The 23,013-nt window shown below is 38.5% G+C and overlaps 1 protein-coding gene across 1 annotated transcript; it reads left to right on the forward strand.

Annotated features, from left to right (window-relative positions):
* The first annotated feature begins 360 nt into the window (after positions 1–360).
* On the forward strand, positions 361–21,991 carry sars1 (seryl-tRNA synthetase 1). The gene is given in 13 exon segments (XM_052034619.1): positions 361–540; positions 543–563; positions 4,759–4,829; positions 5,792–5,872; positions 10,475–10,633; positions 12,987–13,130; positions 15,148–15,303; positions 16,697–16,918; positions 17,542–17,556; positions 17,558–17,672; positions 18,433–18,590; positions 20,469–20,598; positions 21,453–21,991. Coding segments are annotated over 13 exon segments (1,539 nt in total). The 5' UTR covers positions 361–428; the 3' UTR covers positions 21,608–21,991.
* Positions 21,992–23,013: the final 1,022 nt, after the last annotated feature.

The raw sequence follows: 23,013 nt of genomic DNA on the forward strand, positions 1-23,013 counted from the left end.
TCTCGACCTGAAACGTGGATGGTCCATTTCTCTCCTGGGTGCTAGCTGACCTGCTGAGCTCATCCAGTGCTTTGTGTGCGTCAATACACAAAAACTGCTGGAAGGAGCTCTGCAGGTCAGGCAGCATCTATGGAGGGAAATAAACAGTCGGACCGAGACCCTACAGCTGACCGGTCATCATTGTGTGTATGTGTGCGTCGTTCTGTGGTTTGCAGCACGGTTGCACTGAGGCATCAGGCGCCTGGTGGTGGCGCTGACCCGGGCGGCCCAATCGCCCCAATCGCCCCGCCGCCTCTCTTGGCCCCGCCGCTGGCGGGGGTTCTGCGCATGCCCGGCGGCAGCGGCAGGCGGCAGGCGGCAGGCGGCGGGGGTGCGGAGCGCGGTGCCGGCGGAGCGGAGAGGCTGAGGGGGGGTGTTCGTCCGTCGTCATGGTGCTCGATCTCGACCTGTTCCGCAGGGACAAGGGGGGAGACCCCGACAAAATCCGGCAGAATCAAGTGAAGCGCTTCAAGGACGTGTCGCTGGTGGATAAACTGGTGAGGTGGACACGGAATGGAGGAAATGTGGGTGTTGGATTGGGATTGGGGTGGGGGTGAGGGGGGGGGAGGTGGGGTGAAGGGGTAGCAGGTGAGGGGGGTGGGGGTAGGAGGTGAGGGGTGGGGGAGTGAGGGGGTAGCAGGTGAGGGGGTGGGGGTGGAGAGGTGAGGGGGTTAGGGGTGGGGGCTGGGGTGGAAGGTGAGGGGGTAGGGGTGTGGTGAGGGGGTAGGAGGTGGGGGGTGAGAGGGTAGGGGGTAAGGGTGGAGGGTAAGGGGGTGGGACCACGTTGGGGAGTGAGGGGGACTAGGTGAGAGAAAGAAGCTGTTGCGCATGCGTGTCTGGCTTCTCCCTGTCGTGGGGAGCTGTCAGATTTTAAATGCAAAAGGGTGTGGATGGTTACTGTGATTTGTGCTATCTGCAGCACCAACAGCGTAACAAATTAATGCCTACCAGGTGGGTGGGCGGTGGGACTGTCCCATTCCTTAAAAGCCAAATACTAGTGGTCTTGGAAGTCAGAAATAGAAGCAGAAACATTGTCCGCAGCAACATGCAGAGTGCTGGAGAAACTCAGCGGGTCGGGCAGCATATATGGAGGGAAATGAACAGTTGACATTTCGGGTCGAGGCCCTTCATCAGTCCAGATGAAGGGTCTCGAGCTGAAATGTCGGCTATCCATTTCCCTCCACAGATGTTGCCTGACCCGCTGAGTTTCTCCAGTGCTTTGTGTATGGCCCCAGATTCCAGCACCTGCAGTCTCTTGTGTCTCCAAAATTCTCAGCAGGTCGGGCAGCTGCTGTGGAGAGAAAAGCGCTTGATCTTTCACATCATTAACTCCTCATCAGGCATCAACTTGCAGCGTTAACTTTGTTTCTCTTTCTATTGATGTTGTCTGCTCTGATTTTAATTCGGGATGGAGAAGCAAAAGACTGCAGGCACTGGAATCTGGAGCGAAAAACCAAAGTGCTGGAGAACTCAGCAGCTCGAGTAGTATCTGCAGGGGGTGCGGGGGATAGGGTCTCAACCTGAAACGTCGACCTGCCCTGATGCAGGGTCTCGACCCGAAACTTCGATAATACCTTTCACCCTACAGATGCTGCTTGATCCACTGAGTTCTTCCAGCAGTTTTGTTTTTTTTTGCTTTTAATTCAGGGTTTTCGTTCTGATAAAAGTTAATTGATCTGAAATGTTAAATAAAAATAGAAAATGCTTGGATGTACTCAAGTTCAGGGACCAACTATGGAGAGAGAAACAGCAAACATTTCGGGTCAGTGACCCTTCAACAGACCTAAATGCTAACTCGGATTTTCTCTGCAGTCTTTGGTACGATCTTGGTGTTGCTGAAGTTGATATATGGAGATTACCATTATTTTTAAAGAAACATTCACGCTGGCTCATCAGATCCAATGTGCAAGGATCCCTTCTGATGGAATCCTAAACAATGTATATGATTGAAAACTCAAGTTCTGAGGTTGCAGTATTTGGGATGTTATATTTGTTACTGAGTGGCGAGATGAAAATGCAAGCATAGAAAATGCTATTGCAGTCTTTGAATCATAGGGCCCTCCCCAAGGTTTGTGTTTAATTGAGATTCCAAATAATTAAGTCAAGCAAGAATTATGCCTTGCTGAAACCTGAATTGCAACTAACATCCAGTCAGTGGCTGTGGTTTAGTATATGGTAATGACATAATTAGTTTTTTTTCCCCCTTATGTTTCAAGTCAGTACCATGCAGTATTTAAAAGTTTAGCATTGTCTGTAAGAAGTAATAAATGTAATCTGACGTTTTCTTTCAAAGAAAAGCCCAAAGATGCTACAGTTATTCACTATATTGTCAGGATTAGATTTATTTTGTGAAATTGTCCTGTTATTGCAAATAGGTTCTGTGGCTGGATAACCTTGATGCAGTAACCATGTAGTTCCACAAGGTGTCTGCGGATGATTTGCAGAATCTGATGCAATCCCAAGCAAGCCAGTGTTTCATTTTCATTTTTGAACTGAATTTGTTTTCTTAAAATCTGTGTTCTATCTGTTTTTTTTTAAAATGTAATTTATATGCTTACTGAAATTGCAGTGGGGTCCTTATCTAAGAAGCAGTTTATGTACCTCAGTTTTTACATTTTTTGAGATTGAAATATGGTTAGTTCTATATCTTCAAGTTGTCACTAAATTTAAGGAGAATTCAAGCTCCAAGCTTGTAAATGAAATATTAAGAAGGCATTATTTTTCTGTAAAATCATCACTTGCTGCAGTAAGTGCTCCTGCAGATTTCCTAGAATTATTTTTAATGCATGGTTGTATATTGCATGATGCAATGTCGTCTCAGAAGTAACGTCATACTGTAGAAAAGAGTGAGACAAAATATATATACCTATTTTAAATCTGGGTTCTGGTATTGTTTCTGAACACCTGAAAATATTTGTATTATTGTATGTCTTTAATAGTTCAGAAATTAAGAAAAAAAATTCCATACAGTATTGTGTTTTATTGTAACCTTTGTACCAACCAAAGATTCAATAAAGCATAATGGCCTTTGTTTGTTTCTTTTAATGTTTAATAATTGCAGCAGCTGAATGTGGGGAAAAAATTAAGATCCATTGCTTGGAAAAATTGGATAATATTGTGAGTAAACAAGTCCTTAGCCTTTCATGTTGGATATCTAGATTTGACTATAGTTCACACTGAGGGGCTGAAAGTTTCTGTCTGTTTGCTTTGAAGCTTTTTTTTAAATTAGCTTTTTCAATGTGATAAAAGAAATCATGCCATAATGTGGCGTTGGGGCAGTCTCATTTAGAGGCAGCTGGGTGTTTTGATATTCAGCAAAGAGTTATCTTTTGAAACTGGGATAGAATAAAAAGTTTAATGCCTGTGTGAAAATATTTGATGATACTTTTCAGCGAGAAAGGAAAGTGTTGCTCTTTGTAGTACTAATATTCCCTTGCAAAATTGTATTTAATTATGTGGAGAGTCCAGAGAAGCCTGGAATTTTCTTCAATCTCCAGTAATGTTACCCAATTTAATAGAACCATTAAAAGATTGACAAGTTTTAGTAGAGTACATTAGGAGGAACAGTTTCCACCAACAGGAGGGTCAATAACCAGAAGGGATAGGTTTTAGATAATTTCTAAATTGCTATGTTTTTATGTGATGCAGCAAATTAGAATCTGCCATTCGTAGTTCTACAGCATGGAAACAGACCCTTCGGCCCAACTTGTCCTTGCCAACCAAGGTGCCTTCCTGAGCTTGTCTCATTTGCTTGTATTTGGCCCACATCCCTCTAAACTTTTCCTATTCGTGAATCTGTACAAATGTCTTTAAACGTGTAATTATACCTGCCTCTACTACTTCCTGTGGCAGCTCATTCCATGTACCCAGCATCCTCTTTGTGGAAAAACTTGTCCATCTGGTCCCCTTTAAGTGTTTTCCCCTGTCGCCGTAAACCTATGCCCTCTGGCTTTAGGATCTCCTACCCTGGGGAAAAGACTGTGACCATCCACCTAATCTATGCCCCTCATGATTTTATAAACCTCTCTATAGTCATCATCCTTTCACAGTCTGAAAGGATGGTGGAAACAAATCCAGCAATAACTTTCAGAAAGGAATTGACTATGTACGTAAAAATTTTGCAAGGCAACAACAGAAGATCAAGAGATTGGGTCTACTTGTGTAGAACAGGTGCCGTTGTGATTGACCAAATGGTCTTCTATTTTGCTGCAAGTTTGTCTTGTTTTGGGCTTTTAATAGATTTATCCTGTTACCTAGTTTTCTATACTCTGTTGTCCTTGTATAGATTCAACACGATGTTCTGTTATTTTAAGAATTTTCTTCTCAATAGGTTTTGGATATTGTCCACGTGGTTGCATCTAATAGGGACTTATAAAGTTTTTATTTGTAAAGATGATGAAATACCCTTAATTTTAATTTGGAAATGGCTCTCTGACAATTGTTTAATGTCAAGCTGGTAAGCCATTATTTAAAATTCCAAATTAACCATACTTCCAGAAGAATAAAGGAATTTTTATTTGAGGAATGGAAATTTGAGGTATTACTTGACACGCACCAAGAAGATTTATTTAAATTAGGTACTTGCAAACTGATTTGGTAATGGAAGGCACTTACTGGATCTTATACCAGTGCTTTCTACTGTTCAAAGCTTCTTGTTATTGTTATTCAGATAAAACGTGCAGCTGTCATATTTTCTACTTCTACCTTTTTTTAAACCAGGTCGGTTCCATGCAGACAACTTAAACAAATTGAAAAACCTTTGCAGCAAAACAATTGGTGAAAAAATGAAGGTAAATTAATCTTGTTGATAAAATTATCAGACATGGTTTCTCTTATAATTTAAAGATGGTTCCAACATGAGGGTGCTTTTACTGAATAATATGCATGATTGTCTTACTGGATTGATGATAAAGTGCATAGATATTTTTTTTAAAAAAAGGAAAGTTCCTTTGTTTCTTCATTATGGCTAAAGTAATTAAGAATGGCAGCCAATTTGTACAGAACAAAGTCCCACAAACAGCAATAATTAATTTCAGCTATATTGGTTGAGGAATAAATAATGACAGGGACTGAAGATTATTTTTACATTCACCCTGAAAGGAAAGGCAGAACCTCAGTTTAATTTCTTAGCATAAAGGCAGCACCTCCAATGATGTGACACACCCTTTGTACCGCATTGAACTGTCAGCCTAGATTGTGTGCTTAAATCTCTAGACTTGGGCTTCAACCCACGACCTTCTGACTCCGAGGCAAGAGTGCTACCACAGAGCCAGGGCCGATACTCATCAATAAATTAATTTGACTTCACAGATATCGTGGATCTTGATTTCCTAAAAAAGCCTTTGGTAAATTATCGCATAAATGTCTATAAGATTCTGTCCTGTGGGATTAGTGATCAAATTTTAAAGTAGATTCCAAATTGGTTGCATTAATAGAGGCAACGTGTGGTTATTAATGGTAGCAGTTTTGTGTGGGGTCCAGTCAATAGTGGTGTCATTTTGTTTTGATATTTTGTAGCTTTGCATGCGATTGCATTCAATGAATGATAGTTGCTGAAACTGTGTATTGGCAAGTAAAACATGGGGTGATTTTGTGAATTATAATTTGAATAATTGAACAGAAACATGCTTGCACCTAACCCACCAGACAATTAATTGATTTTAAAAATTCAAAAATCAAGTGTTAAGCAGATGTGTGGTAAATTATTGAAATAAAAAATGAAATTAGTGCTTATAGATCTGTTTTTCCACAGAAAAAGGAGCCTATTGGTGAAAGTGAGGCGCTTCCACAAAATACACAGAATCTGGATGATCTCAGTGCTGAAACTTTAAGTGTAAGTGATGATTCAGTGATTGCCTTTTAGTTCTGCCATCCGCTACAATATGTTTGTTTCATAGGAAAGTTCTTATTGGTATACTATTTGGTATACGGTGAGTAATAACTTAATAGGGACTGCATCATTCATATGATTGCAACATTCACATGATTGACCTGAATGCTTGATTCTAGTGCATGTGTGTGCTCTCTTTTCATGCCTAAGTTTCCTCCTTGGGAACCTACTATTGATTTCTTTTATTAGCTACTTTGCTTCTTGCAATATTTTATGTATTCATGTTTCTTTTTGTTGCTGGCGAGTCCACCATTTATTGCCTATTCCTCACTATCCATGAGAAAGTGGTGGTGAGCTATTGCCTTGAACCACTACAATCCTTATGGTGAGGGTATCCCCACAATGGTGTTGGGTAGGAAGTTCCAGGATTTGGACCCGGTGCCCATGATGTGTAATTTGGAGGGGAACTTGTAGTTGGAGGTGTATCCTCGTGCCTAATGCCCTTGGTCTTTTTTGTCACAGTTTTGGAAGAGGCTTTTGGAACAGTCTTGGTTAGCAACTGCAGACGTTTCTGTAGATGGCACCTATTGCAGCCACTGTGTGCTGGTGGTGAAGAGAATGAATATTGAGGGCAGTGGATAGGGTTACCATGCAAGCAGTTTGCTTTTAACTGGGTGCTGTTGAGCTTTTTGTTTTTGGAGCTGCAGTTATCTTGACAGATGAAGAATATCCTATCATACTCAAGACACATGCCTTATAGCTGATGGAAGGACTTTGGCATGTCAAGAGGTGAATCATTTGCCACAATGTACCCAGTCTTTTTCCTGCTCCCATAGCCACAGTATTTACCTGGTCCAGTTGCGTTTCTGATCAAAGGTAATCCTTAGGATGTTGGTGGTGGGGTAACTCAATGATCATGATGCCATTGCATGTCAGGAGAGGTTGAGAATAGCCTTGCAGCTTTTCCAAGGCTGTTACCAACATTTATGGATTAAGTAAGATTCAAACTTGCGTTTCTCTGCTGTATCATTTCACTTTAATGTTCTTGAGCTTAGTCACCATACTGCCTTATACTATTTTGTTTTAAGGACTCTTGGTGAACATGAAAGGGGGAACAAAAGAACAATACAGCACAATACAGGCCCTTCGGCCCACTGTGTTGTCCCAACCTTTAAACCACGTCTAAGGCTATCTAACCCCTTCCTCCCACGTATCCCCCTATTTTAAATTCCTCCATATGCTTATCTAACAATCTCTTGAATTAGACCAACGTATCTGCCTCCACCACTACCCCAGGCAGCGCATTCCATGAACCAACCACTCTCTGGGTGAAAATCCTCCCTCTGATATCTCCCTTGAACTTACCACCCATTACTTTAAAGCCATGCCCTCTTGTATTGAGCATTGGTGCCCTGGGAAAGAGGCGCTGGCTATCTACGCTATCTAAATATCTTGTATACCTCTATCAAGTCTCCTCTCATCCTCCTCTCCAAAGAGTAAAGCCCTAGCTCCCTTAGTCTCTCCTCATAATCCATACTCTCTAAACCAGGCAGCATCCTGGTAAATCTCCTCTGCAGCCTTTCCAACGCTTCCACATCCTTCCTATAATGAGGTGACCAGAACTGGACACAGTACTCCAAGTGTGGTCTAACCAGAGTTTTGTAGAGCTGCATCATTACCTCGTGGCTCTTAAACTCGATCCCCCGACTTATGAAAGCCAACATCCCATAAGTTTTCTTAACTACCCTATCCACCTGTGAGGCAACTTTCAGGGATCTGTGGATATGAACCCCAGATCCCTCTGCACCTCTGCACTATCCAGTATCCTGCCATTAACCTTGTACTCTGCCTTGGAGTTTGTCCTTCCAAAGTGTACCACCTCACACTTCACTGGATTAAACTCCATCTGCCACTTCTCAGCCCAGCTCTGGATCCTATCAATATCCCTCTGTAAGCTTCAACAGCCCTCCACACTATCCACAACACCACAGACCTTTGTGTTGTCTGCAAACTTGCTAACCCACCCTTCTACCCTTCATCCAAGTCATTAATAAATATCACGATAAATAGAGGTCCCAGAACCAATCCTTGTGGGGCACCGCTCGTCACAGCCCTCCAATCTGAATACACTCCCTCCACCACGACCCTCTTCTTTCTACAGGCAAGCCAATTCCGAATCCACACGGCCAAGCCTCCCCGGATCCCATGCCCTTTGACCTGAAAAGCCTTCCATGTGGAACCTTGTCAAACGCCTTACTAAAATCCATGTAGACCACATCTACTGCACTACCCTCATCAATCTTCCTGGTCACCTCCTCAAAGAACTCTTATCAGGCTTGTGAGACATGATCTTCCCTTCACAAAGCCATGCTGGCTGTACCTAATCAGTCCATGATTCTCTAAATGCTCATAGATCCTATCTCTTAGAATCCTTTCCAACAGCTTGCCCACCACAGACGTAAGGCTCACTGGTCTGTAATTCCCTGGACTATCCCTACTACCTTTTTTGAATAAGGGAAATCTTGGGGGGGAGGGGAACAGAAATTGATGATAATATGAGGCAAGTCTGTTGATATCTGTGATGATTTAGTGTTAATAATCCACTGCAGCCATCTTCCACTTAAAGATAAACAATTTCCTTTATGAGACTGAATAAAACTGAGGGGGGGGGCAAAATTACAAATGCCAAGTTTACCTCTCTGATGAACAAAAAGAAAGACAAATATTAAAGGTCTTCTGTAGTCAGGTAAACATTTAAGAAAGTCAAATATTGAAATTTGCTCCAGATTAGAAAGGAATAAAAATGGAAGTTGTATAGTGAAAAAAAGGGAGGAAATTGGGCAAAATTGACAAGGTCTGAAGTTGCTAAATTCAGTGTGGAATCTGTGTTCTTATTTTATACTTACAATGACAGAGTCTGTGCCAACTCCCTGGAGAGCAATCCAGTTTTTCCCATTTGTTCTCCTTACTTCCTGGTGCCCTGCACCCCTGCAACTTGTTCTCTCTAACACATGGCCATCAACCTCCCTAAGATTCTTTTTGCCAATAACCTACACTGAGGAGTACAATAACCTACACTGAGGAGTAATTTACAGTAGCAAGCCTTTGGGATATTGGAGGAAACCAGAGCACACATTGAAGGAGAGAATCTGCAAACTCCACACAGTCAGAATTGAACCCAGGTCCCTGGAGCTATGAGGCAGCCGTACTAACTGCTGTCCCACCCAACATAATTGCAGCTAAAATGACAGTGGACTTTGCTAAAATGATACAAGAGGCTAAGAATAAATTGGCTTAAATAGATTTTAGAGAGAAATTGTAGGATGGTGAGTGTAGAGAGGTCAAGACCATACTTGCATGTTGAGTAGAGTATTTGTTTATTCCCATTTAAAATAGATTGTTCTGTAAACCGTGAACACAGTGCGTCAGAGTAGGGAAAGTAACTGTAGACTGCTGTCTCGAATGGGAAGAAGAAGTGGGACAGGTATTCCATCTGGTACAGTTGTGTGGGAAAATGCCAGCTAAAGGTCAGCTGCAGGAGATATGGTGCAGTTTATTCACTTATCAATCTTTTAAGTAAATAAAAAAACTTGACCGATTGGTGTTGTTAGAGCAACCATAGTGTTTTGAGTCCCGCCAAAGGTGATCTCCTAAGCCGAGTACATGAACTTGGGTACATGAAGGGAAAAACAATAAACATCTTGTACTTGAGCAATTTTACTCCATCACTGGAAAATAAGTAATTAGCTACTCTTCTGTTAAAGATGGATAGAAATTATTGAACAGGTGAGTAAGGTCCACATTAGTTAGCTGAAAAGCCGAAAATCAACAAGCAAGTGAGAATTTTAAGAAATCACCTTTAACTTTGAAGGGTCTTCGACTTAACACATTGGCTCTGTTTTTCATCCTACAGATGAGGTCTGACCTGTTGAGCATTTTCTGTGTTTATCTGAAATGCCATTTGTCATTCAGAACTGCTCTCTTCCTGTGTAACACACACCCTGCTATTTCATTTTTGTGTAATTAACTCTAGCTGTTTTATAATCGTATGTTGCAGAATATAATCATATGTCGTAATCAGAATAAAAATAAATAATTTATAATATTGTACGGTAATAACCAAACTGCATCATTGCATTTGCAGTTTTATTGCAGTCATGCCATTTTGGTGAGATGAGAAATGATAACATGGTTAACAGCGAATGATGGGAGGTTTTTATTAAATTGTAAATTATTTTCTCATTTTTTCCCCAACTTTAGACATATATAGAAGGCATTTTTGTAGCTACTAGCCTCATCCTATACCTTTAGAGCTGCACAATAATGACTCACTTGTCAAAATATTTCCTCCTCCCATATTCTTAGAGCAAATAAAGCAGCCTACATGAATTATTGTGTTAGTAAATTTTATCAATCCTTTTTTCACTAACCCTGTTTACTTGCATGGAGACTTGGCAGAACGCAATTTCAAAGAGGAGCTGCACATAGTTGAAAGTAAATTTGTAATAGTGATTGAAGCCAATGCAACAATAAACTGCACCTTATTTTGTAATGGTTTATAAAGCTACATACTTTATTTTATAATAGGATAATCTTAATTTTCAGGGTTTAACTGTAACTCAGATCAAGAAAATACGGGTCCTCATTGATGATGCCATTGGAAAATGTGACACAGAACGTCTGAAACTAGAAGCACAGAGATTAGACAGTCTGAGGGAAATTGGCAATATCCTGCATCCCTCTGTACCTATCAGCAATGATGAGGTGAGAAGAAAGTTTGCATTGCTTAATGATTTGATTTGTATGTATTTTACTTTAACACCTGAGCATTGAAATATAATACTGAATTTTCTGGAACATTAGTCCGTACATTCTATTTAAAATTGGGTTATCAATCATCTCTGCAGAGTCAATTATAACTTTTTAATCCAAGTAATACAAAATCCTTACTCCAATAGATGATAAGATATTAATATTTTTGCAAAATAGCTTTCCCATTTTTAAGGCTAAGGCAAGGGATCATAATGTACAGAATAAAAGACCTTAATATACCAGTTAATGGGAAAAATTCAGCTGTTTTCTGTATTGCAAGGTAATGTTAGCCTTTATGGATGTTGCTCCAAAATGTTGATCTGGGTGAAAATATGAGAGAATGGAAATTGGATGGGAGATTGGATAGACCCACCTTTTCTTCTTATGAATGTGAATAAGCTGTTGGTGTTCAGAGCACAGAGAACTAACTAGGCCTATCAAAATATCTCTGATTCAAGTTGTTCTTAAAGTGGTTCCTTTGGTGGTTTTAGTGTTTCTTTTAGATATAGAGGAGCAATTGGAAGTAAACCAACGCAATTTAGTTCTTGAAAGGGAAATGTTGGGCAGTTTGTGACTTTTAAAGAAATTGTAGAATTTTGTACAGCTCAGAGAAATGCTACTCAAAGAGCTATTAATATAAATGAGGCTTTTGATTGCATTATGAGACTGGAAGCTATGAAAGTACAGAGCCCAATGTTTTATTCAACTTGGCTTGGCTAGATGTAAAATGACTCTGAGGTATTTTGTGGTGCAAGATTGTTCTCTCATCCATATTTTTTCATCAATGTTAAGGTTGCTAGCACTGTAAGAGATGGCAGAATTATGTTCTAAGTATTTCTGGAAATCTTGCAACGCACCTGGAAATTACCTTAATGCTAAGAGAGTTGAATGGAGATCTACTTGTCAAATAGAACAATGGGTGTTAGAAGCAGTTTGACATGATAATTGGAGCCTCCAAGATCAGTTTGTTGGCATTAATCATTTAAGATATAACCGTGTTATCCTTGAAATTTCTTAGGAGAAACCAGCGAATAGGACCCGCCTTGACACAGGTCACTAGAGTATGCTGAAACAGTGAAAAAGATGCATTTATTTGTCATGTTTTAGACCAATTAAGAATGAGGCTTAAAAGAAATTTCCTCTCCTGTTTGCCTACAAAATTTAAAAAACAGTAGGCATATAACAGAATGGATTCCTCCAGCATGTGTTCAGGATAAAGGGACAGTTATGGGGCAGATGTGTAGTGGAAATGGAAAATGTGTCACATTGTTCTTTTCAATTGATTAACCCTCCCCTGGAGATTTGCAATTTGGATTTTTCCCACTAGGCTCCGTACAGTCATGTTAGTCCCAATATGTATTATAGCTACAGCCAAGGAAGCAGGAAGAAGCATTTATGTTCGCCTTAACTTTCATTCTTAGCCACATTGAGCTAGGGTATGTATTATTGTGGATAGATTGTACACCATTTATTTGGCAAAGTACAAGAAAAATACATTTGTCTAAAGAACTTAGTAATTTTATGTTGGAAACTTACAGCTACAATTAAGGGTTTCTATGCGTGTAAGATTAACAGTTGACTACAGTATGGCTGGATATATTGTGTGTGAAATTTGTCCCCTTTGGTAGAAATTTCATAATATATTAGTAGTATTTTCACACCTCTGTTTTGTATCTCTCAGCTCTCAGAAATTCTTAAGCTCCTCTACTTTTGTTCCTTTTGCATTTAGAATATAAATGATATCAAATCAAAGTGTTACAAAAAAACAGTTGGCATATATTGGGTAGTAAGTTAATCCTCTCACTGCTGCTGAAGGCACATATGTAGTAATGCTGGTGTTTGTATTCTATTCTGAATAATGGTTACATTTCCTTTAATGGAACTGAATTTTGAAAGGGCCATACAATGTGCAACCATTTGTAATTAGAATGTGCAGCCGCTTTTAGCACCAGTAATGAAAGTCGAATTTTTGACTCTGTCAGTCTGAGAAATTTGAATGATTTCTGAATGAAACTGGATACCTTAAATTGTATTATAACTGAGGATTTTTTTTCTGATATTGGTGTTAACTTGTATCTCATTCTAATTTAATGGTTTTCTTTGGATAGAGAGTAAATGCCACAATGCATTGCTTCACAACTTTTGTCTAACTTTATGTGTACAAGGATTAGCAATTGTAATGTGAATATTGTCAGTCTGCAGAGAAAAAAATCATTGGTTGATTGCTGAACTTCACGGGTTTAGCTTGTATGTGATATCAGAAGATTCGAGCAATTTAAAAGCTTTCTATGTTTCTCCTTTGCAGGATGCAGACAATAAAGTGGAGCGAACATGGGGAGATTGTATATCCACAAAGAAGTACTCTCACGTTGACTTAGTGGTAATGATTGATGGTTTTGAAGGAGAGAAAGCAGCTGTAGTAGCAGGGAGCCGAGGGTATTTCTTGAAGGTGAGATTATAGAATGTTAAGCTACCAATATTTCAGTAAGGTTTAACCACAGCATTTCAATTCAATTTTGTATAAATTGGTACAGCCTGCCAATCCATCTCTTGCTAATTTTCTTCATGTTTACTTCTCCCGCGGGCACTTCTTTCTGAGGTAGAGTTCTGTGTGCGGATTTGCCTCTGGTAGCTCACCTCTGACTACATGCTTCATGTATAATCATACATAGTGATTACTATTTGATTGCAGAAGGCATTGCAACTGTGTCTGATTTGTCATTTTCCAGTGGTGGGACATGGTGGTTTGAACATTTTGGACTCTTGTTAGCTCAGTTTCTCAAGTTATTGGTTAGCTCTGCGAAATCAGAGGAGCTTACCATGGTGTATTATTTGGATTCATGTTGGTAGTCACCTTGAGCTTGGTAATAATACTTAACCTGACTACTGAAGGTGTGTCCCCTTTCAGGAGATGGAAGAGACAAGTGGCATCCAATTTCTCCATAGACAAAGCAATTGATCTGTCTCAGCCAGAAAGATTAGAAAAATTTTCATTTTCAGTTGGTCTGTGCTGATTTCACTCAAGATGCAAATGGAGAACTACAATGGCTCTGCATCTTTGGAGACTAAATAAAAGCAAAATTGATGCTTTTCACTGATATTTTAAACCTTTTTCTTCTATTGGTGTTCTGGAAAGTAACTAGGTTTTCAAAGTAATCCTAATAATTTCCAGTGGAAGCAGTATTGTGACACTTCTGCAAGGGATTCAATTCCAACCTGGAATTATTTTCGTTAAGACAAGGACAGGACCAATAAAATCCTCCCTTGGATGTTCCTTTTAAAAAGTTTCATTGATTAAAATGATTGCAATTATATTACCGTTTTTTCTTGTTTATATTGAATGGATATATTAGTCTAATGATTTATATTATGTATTCATACTGGAATTAGTTAAGCAGCACCAATTTTCCAGGTATATTTTCAAAAATCGTATTTTACTATAGCAATTTACATCTATTATTTAAAAATGTATTGAATAACCTTATTAAAATGTTTAAATATTGCATGGTTAGATTTGGAGCTGTTGTAACAATATAAATTGTAAAAATTATTCATGTAACTTTTCATTTTGTATTAATGCCTTTTAAAAGGGGGAAATAATTTTGTCTTTCTAGCTCAATTTTGTATTTTTTCTTCATTTTGAGTATTTTGTGCATTCGTGGGATGTGGGCACTGTTGACAAGGTCAGCATTTATAGGCCATTGCCAATAGCCCCTTGAGGAGAGGTTGGCAAATCACCTTCTTAAACTGCTGTAGTCCTTCTAATGAAGGTACTGTGATAATGGGATTAGGTACGAAGTTCCAGGCTTTGGATCCAGTGTCAATGAGGAAAAGCAAATGATACATTTCCAAACCAGGATAGAGTATAACTTTGGAGGCAAACCTACTACACTTGACCTTGGTTGGTGGTAGAGGTTGTGGGTTTGGGAGAGTAATGGCAACCACAGTGTGCAGGTGCTGGAAAGAGTGAATGTTTAATGGGTTTGGGTGCCAATCAAATAAGCTGTTTTGTCTTGAATATTGAGAGGGCCTCTAGTATTGTTGGAGTGGTACTCCATCCAGGAAAGTGGAAAATGCTCTATCATGCTCCTATCACTTATGATTTGTTAGGTCATGAGTTCCATATTTTCTTGACGATGAAGAAGCAATGATATATTTGTAAGATAGGATGATGTGTGGCTCATTTGTGGTGGTGTTCCCGTGCTTCACCGTGTCATTCTAGCAATTTGAGGTTCTGGATTTGGGAGGTGCTGATGAAAAAACCTGCTGAGTTGCTGCAATGAATCTTATTTAAGGTACGCTCTGCAGCAATGGTGCATTTGTAAAAGGAAGTGAATGTTTAAGCTGATGGTTTAAGTTATGAGTGTATATATAAGTATACAATTGCAAATTTTAAAACAATAATATTAAAAGAACCAAAGGTAATTAAAGAACAATATATGCCATGTTTTTATTATTTTTTGCAGGGTCCCTTGGTATTTCTTGAACAAGCTCTGATCCAGCATGCTCTGCGGGGTCTTTCCAACCGAGGTTATACTCCCCTTTATACCCCATTCTTTATGAGAAAAGAAGTGATGCAAGAAGTAGCACAGCTTAGTCAATTTGATGAAGAACTCTACAAGGTACTAAGTACGATGCTTTATCTGGTTACGGACAATGGTGAAAGGAATATTCACCCATTAATGAGCTATTAGATAATTTAAATTGTGCCTTCTGAATGAATTGTAGTGAATATTTATCATCACTTATGAAACTACTGTTTATCCATAAACTTGCTTCATTGAGCATCATTTTATTGAGTCACATACAATCATCTTTAAATTTTCATGAAATTTCAGGGACTTTTGAAGTTTAGTTTCGGGCTCCTCTAAATATTGTGGGTATTACAACACCATCTAATTATCATACTGAGATAAAAAGTTCCCAGTTTCTCCCTGGTTTGTGATGAGGGAGTTGACCTTAACTAAAATGTCACTGGTGCACTGCAGCTTGGGTGAAAGAATTTATTTTCCCAATCCTTGGTATCAGTTGCACCTTAATGAAGAATGCATGCATGTGGATGTTTATAAATACACCAGGGGTTTTGACTATTAATAATGTGAAGATTCTTTAGTTGGGCACATGAGAAACATCCATTTCCACATACTGAGGTGCATCTTTGGTTTCGAAGATATCACCTAGAGGATGGAACAATATAGTAACAGTGGAATGCATGAAGACAAGGGTTCCAATGATTGTTGCTTGATAGCAGTCAAGAGTTAGAACCCTACTGTCCTTTTTCCAACAAAGCACTGAATCCATGGTTGCTTGTGCTGAAATGGGCACAGATAGTTCACTGAACCCCCATGAATGCATGAGTTCAGTTAATTATAATTAAAGGATATGAAATTTTTACTTCGTAAAATTAATATTCTTGCTGTTGTGCCATTCCAAGAGTAGCTATAACCTCTCTTTTGACTTGATGATGACAACTGCACACAGCATTGGGAATAGGTGTGGCAAGTGGTGAAAACAGCAATAAAAGATATTTTTCCTTGTTTTTTACCTTTACCATCAACTGATTATATCTAGGGTCTGTCTTTATCAGCACTTAATGCCAAAGGTAAAGCTGGTTAAAAACTTTACAGTAGATATTTATGAAATCATGAGGGGTATAGATCAGATGAATGGTCACGGTCTTTTTCCTAGAGCAGGGGAATCTAAAGCTAGAGAGCATGGGTTTAAGGTGAGAGGGAAAAGATTCAAAAGGGATCTGAGGGGCAACTTTTTCACACAGTGGTGTGTGTAGGGAAGGAGCTGCCAGAGGTAGTGGTAGATGTGGGCATAATTGCAACATTTCAAAGATATTTGGACAGGTACGTGGATAGGAAGGGTTTAGAGGGATATGGGCCAAATGTGGGGAAATGGGACGAGTTCAAGTCGATGACTCGGTCAGCATGAACAAATTGGGCTGAAGGGCATATTTCCGTGCCACATAACTATAACCTGAACTGATTCTCCCCATTTTCTCTTTAGGTAATTGGAAAAGGCAGTGAGAAAACAGAAGACAGTTCAATTGATGAGAAATACTTGATTGCTACTTCTGAGCAGCCAATTGCAGCTTTTCACAGAGATGAATGGTTAAAACCTGAGGATCTTCCTATTAAGTATGCTGGATTTTCTACATGCTTCCGCCAGGAGGTTGGCTCACATGGCCGTGACACCAGGGGCATCTTCCGTGTTCACCAGTTTGAGAAGGTAAATCAAAATGCTGGGAAATGTAATTGTAGTTCACTAAAACAGTTAAGTAAATTACTTGGCATGGTGCAATACCATGTCATGTATCAATGGATAACCTAAATTTTATCACCCACTCCAGCATTGTGGTATTCTTAGCATTCTACTTTTGAAAAGAAAACAAAATCCATCCATGGTTGCTTCTCCATTGAATTCTCTTCTACTAGAAGTATGTAGGTGACCAGTTAAGGAGAGGAAGGATTGCTACTTGTGAAGGCCCTCATTACATTTAATGCCAGCCATTGACTTTTGTTGCTTCCACATCAATCCAGCTGTTCCAGGTGCAGCACTTCAAAGAACTACCATTTCCTCAATAAGTTGTTGGGGAACTACCAGTTTCCCCAATAACTGCTTCAGGAAAGAAAGGATTAAGGAGCAAAATAATATTTGGGTGACTGACAATGATACCCATTGCATGAAGAAGTATAAACTATACCAAATGCAAACGATACCGTTGCATGTGTCTACAGAAACAATAAATGAATACACAGTTTCATCGGACAGTAATAATTTTATTTCAGAACATTAATTCATTAGATTGTTGATAACTTAAAGACTGTTTACATTATATTTTGTCTTTACAGGTTGAACAATTTGTTTTTTGCTTCCCCTCATGATAATAAGTCATGGGATATGTTTGAGGAAATGATTAAAACTGCTGAAGAGTTCTACCAGTCTCTAGGAATTCCTTACCGCATTGTAAATATTGTATCAGGTACTTGATAAATCCTATAGCTTCTTTGGATCCTGCTCTGTGGTTGAACAGTTTAAAATGCAGTGTGTTATCTGTTAAATTAAAAAAACCTTAAGTTTATTGTCAGTTATGATTAATTATCAGTGGTAAACTTAAGCCAAGAATGAAGCAGAGACCCACAAGACATGTGTTTGAAAGTTATATTTTAATGAACCTAATTTCTGAAAGACATTTTGTTCTTTTTGTAAGGAATATGTTTTAGATTTTAGAAGCCACATGCTCACCAGTTAGGTGTTTGTGGAGTATTTGGAAGGTTGCAGATGAGCAACTTGTATGCTTCAATAAGTATTAAATAACTGTGTTTAGTAGAACTGCATGAAAGATGAATTTGTAGGGGTTAGTCTTTTAAGTTTTATATTAAAATGTCAACAGGTCAGGTGATCAGCCTGCTGTTAGAGAACCCACATACCAACTTTGGGTGTTACCATTTGCTTTCTGTTAAGCTCTTGAATTGGATGTGCAAGAATAAGGAACGCAACACTTTTTTTGATTACATCTTCAATCGTGTTACTTATTGTAGACGAGGAAGGGTCTGTAAAGCTATTTTGTGCTGAACATTTGAGAGGGACGGGTAAATGCAGATTGCAGAGTGGCTTTGTACCTCCTCGTTTTGTAGTTTTCCTGTGTTTTCAGTTTTGAGTCACTCACTTTTATTCCACTTGAATTGATATTGCAGTGAGAAATGGTTGCGAAATTAATTTAATTTTCTTTGCTCTGTCAGGTGCACTGAATCATGCTGCAAGTAAAAAGTTGGATTTGGAAGCTTGGTTTCCTGGTTCTGCTGCCTACCGGGAATTGGTATCATGTTCAAACTGTACAGATTATCAAGCACGGAGACTACGAATCAGATATGGGCAAACCAAAAAAATGATGGATAAAGTAAGTATTTGTTGGGATAACACTCACAAAATGCTGGAGGAACTCAGCAGGTCAGGCATTGAGGACTAGATTGGTGTAGTGAATTACACAGCCTTCAGAAGGTGAAGATCCGTATCTGTCTGATAAAACAAATAGCTTTCTTTGACACTTCAATATGAAACATTTATATAACACATTTGTCCTTTCCTCTATGGGCAGTGGCTGGGAACATAAAACTGCATGAATTTTCACAAGTTAGCACTTAAGTGTTAAATTCACATCATTAAGGAATCTTGCATATTTACAAGGCATGGGACTGTGGCTTTTTTTTAAAACTGAATTTCTCTGGAATTTATTTGGATATTGGATGGCTAGAATGGACGTGGTCTTGAGCATAAGAAAGGAAGAACTTCCATTGGTCTAGTGTCTGCTTGTGTTGTTTGCAGTATGCTAAAATACTTGATATTGAATGATTATGTTTCTTAAAGAAAACAGTTCTGTTATCTGCAAAACGGGAAAGCTGGTGAAAATCTTCAAAAAGTGTTGGTACACGCCGTAGAACACTGGCAACTTGGAATCAACATTCAACTATATAAGGCCCTTACCAAAGCAGATGCCTCAGGGTAGCTAAAACTGAATTTATCACTTTGGATTTTAAGCTTTTCATTAATGCTTTGGGATACTATTTCTACAATACATTTACTTTTACCATGAAAAATGAAATCCAATGGTATCACATGTGGCAGTATACAATTGGAAGTAAGGCACGAGTTTATCATGACTCAAGATACAGCTAATACTAATTTCATTCTGTAAACTCATGGGCTGGAGTGTAAAATGTGAGCAATGTAAGTTCACAGCGTTGCTTTCCAGTTTTGTTTTACTCTTCTGATACCATTCAAAAGTTTTATAATTAAAGTTGTTTATGTAAATGTTTATTTATCATTTGCCCTCATCCATCTGATCGAAAAGAATCCTTATACAGTGGTTGGGTACCATTGTTGCCTGAAGAGGGTGCTAGTGTGCTGTACAATGGTGGTACTGTTTCACGCTAAACTACAACATTTTGCTGACAATCACAATTCTAGAAGATATGGCACTTTTTCCTCATGGAGACAATAAAACCAGTTATCAATCTGACTTAGATGAGCTCAGAATCAAGAACTTCCCAATTGGTTTGGTATAGTACAACACCCTATAAGCTTTACTTATATTTACTCATTCAGCTATTGGAATACATTAAGGGCAATGTTTTGAAAACAACTAGAAATCACCTAAGTAGAAGTGTGAATCTTTCTTAAATAGGGTGGGAGTGAATTTTGATGGAAGCTTTGAACTTGTATAGAACAGATTAACTTTGAGTAAATGTGATGCTTGATATATCCAGTGACACATTCAGACATAGAGCTGCACATGAGCAATGGAAACCTACATATGGATGAAAATCTGTGGGTTTTTTCCCAACTAAAAATGACTCCCACTTAGTTTTGTGCTGAGCTACATGAATCCTGAAGGTTCCAATATGACAATGCATTGTTTTCGCTTGAAGTGGTAATAACCCAGCAATCAGTTTCAATTCCACAGTTTAAAGAGGAGACATGGCCAGGGTTTTCATTCATCTTGATCTCTTTCCAGTGGTTACTATGTCTTAGCTTCACATTACCAGGATCCTTATGTGATGCCTCCCGTGATTGAGCACCCTTTCCTGGCCAAGACTCAGTAATGAGGCCTAATTATTTGCTTGTTCCTTTGTGAGCTTGTCTTCAGGACAGGAATAATAAAGGTAAAAAATTACAGGATGAAGAGAGGAGAATATCAACTTGGAAGGAGAATTTTTTTCATTTTGAGGATGTAAATGTAAGTGATAAGAATGTAGAATAATGTAATTCTTGTTTGTAGGCTGAATTCGTGCACATGTTAAATGCCACAATGTGTGCAACGACTCGTGTGATCTGTGCTATCCTCGAGAATTATCAGACTGAAGATGGTGTGGTGGTACCTGAAAATCTAAGACCGTACATGCCACCTGGTAAGAGGAAGAAGTGTTTACGTGTACAGTATGCCTTTGTTTCATTCACCTGGGGATAAGATCGAACAAGCTACAGTCTCCATAACCTAGTTAAGTTCCAGGCCAAAAAGCTGGGACTTCAGCTTTTGTTTTTTTGTTACTAGTTTCACAGAAACTGAAAGATGAAGGATATTTCGGAGAATGGAAGTAAGGTGATTGAAATCAGATATCATTGTCAGGATAGTATCAGATAATCTTTGTGATCCACAATCTAACCTGTGAGAATTGATTGTTGTTTTTGAAGTCAAATAGAAAATTAATCAGCTTCACAAATTTGGTGTTGCTCTCAATAAAATATGCACAAGTTCTGCCCTCTTAATTACATTTAAAGTGTTGGATTAATAGTACACATGCTTACTATTTGCAAGACATTGGAACAAGTATTATGTGACTTAGATAAACTAATAAAGATTTAAGATAATTTTAAACACACTTCTGGGAAAATAAAAGTGGAAACTAACTATCCCTTTTGGGTGATGAGGTAACAGATGAGCAGTTCTCTGGTTTAACCTAAACTGAGGGAGAGGTTAGGACCTTGAGAGGTGGCTGAATTCCAAGTTGGAGTGGAGTGAAATCAGCCTGTGATCTTAGTCCTGATTGTTGCCAGCTTTCTAATTAATTTTTTTAAGATATCACAACAATTACAATTCAGCTATTGATTTTGATGTGCTTCCTCTTGCCTCTATACAGCTTACAATTACAAGCAACTAAAACGGCAACTGTTACTATGAGATATTCTGAATATTAAGTCAGTAAAGGAAGCATTTCATTTTTTCTAACCACAAAAATACATATAACCCTTTCTCTTAAAATAGGTTTGAATGAAATTATCAAGTTTGTTAAGCCAGCACCTATTGACCAGGAACCGTCTAAAAAACAGAAAAAGCAGCAGGAAGGAAACAAGAAGAAACCTGTTTTCTCTGATACTAGTTTGGAAAATAAGGTACAGAACATGTCTGTCAACAATTAATGAATCCTTTCAATTAAATGGTTAACTTGTAATCACCGTACTTGTTGTCCAGATTAATTACATGTGGATGACTTACTTGTAAATGAGGTCCATATTAAGTAAAATGAGAAGAGCATCACCTATGTGGTCGTAAAAATGTGCAGCTCTTGGACGGGTCATTTAAGTGGAGCAAATTTTATGGAGAGTTTTCTGCCTATGTATGCTTAGAATATGGAATTTTATCTCCCGAATGATTTGCAATAATAAACAGCTTAAATAAGCATGCTTCTAATGTAAGCCTATTTTTGTCCAATTATTGTATAGTTCATTATTAAATTGCAACACATCTTGTCCTGTGTTTCCCTATTTGCCTAAATTCAGTAAAGCTTAAGTTATTGTGCTGTACACATTGTTTTGTGCTTTATTGATGGCTTGGTATACCACATGACAATGGTACTGAGCCATACAAACCAACACATCCTCAAATTTGATCTCCACATGTTACTATTAACTGCCTCAGGGCAGTTAGGGGGAATGTGCCATTTGGCTTCAGTGACTCCAGACTAAGGGAAAAATCATTGAAACTTGTGTTCCATGAATTCTCCTCACAAATATGTCTGCTGAGCATTAAATAAAAGCAAAATCAGATGTATCTGCTACTCCCAACTAGCCCTTTCTCCGATTCTGTACTTGCTGAGGAAGAGTCACAATTTAGACAAGGCTAAAGTGCTAGTGGAGTCATTGGTTCACAGAGGAGTCAATTGGAAAGAAATCATTTTAAGAGATTTAACAAAATCTTGAAAGTGATATTATTTCAACATAGTGAATGTGTTTTCCAAGAGTAGCTAAGGTGATTTTTGGCTTTCATTAAGATTTTGAAAAGTAAAATTGTCTTCACAGGAAATTGTTTTCCTTAAACAGCAGAGTGTAAATCTCTGACATTAAATTTGTAGTGCTGAAAGTTTGGATTTCTAAGGAATTCCCATTTTTTGTGTTTAGTTGATCTATAAACATTACCCTATCCCCCCAAATTCATTGCCGCTAGCAACACACCTCAATAGTAAACTGTAATTCAGCATAAGCATATCATGAGATCTGCTAGTCTACAACATGTATTGGTGAGAAATACATAGGCGAGTATAAAATCAGTAATTGCAATATTTATATATTGTAATAATAAACCATTTAGTAATAAGCAGACACTTTCTATTCCTGAAAAATACAATTAAATTAATACTGCATGATAGAAAAGTGAATAGAAAAGGGGGAAGTGAACAATATGGCAGATCAGATTAGTCGAGTATTGAATATCTTATTTCTCCTGATAAACTAACTCTGTTTCCTTTGAGAGCATTGAAGAATGCTTGTGTAACAGCATAATTTGTTTAATAGCAATGCACTCCAGCTTGTTCTATAGACTCTTCCTG

Source organism: Pristis pectinata, chromosome 20, assembly GCF_009764475.1.
Source record: "Pristis pectinata isolate sPriPec2 chromosome 20, sPriPec2.1.pri, whole genome shotgun sequence".
In the NCBI taxonomy this organism is placed as follows: Eukaryota; Metazoa; Chordata; class Chondrichthyes; order Rhinopristiformes; family Pristidae; genus Pristis; species Pristis pectinata.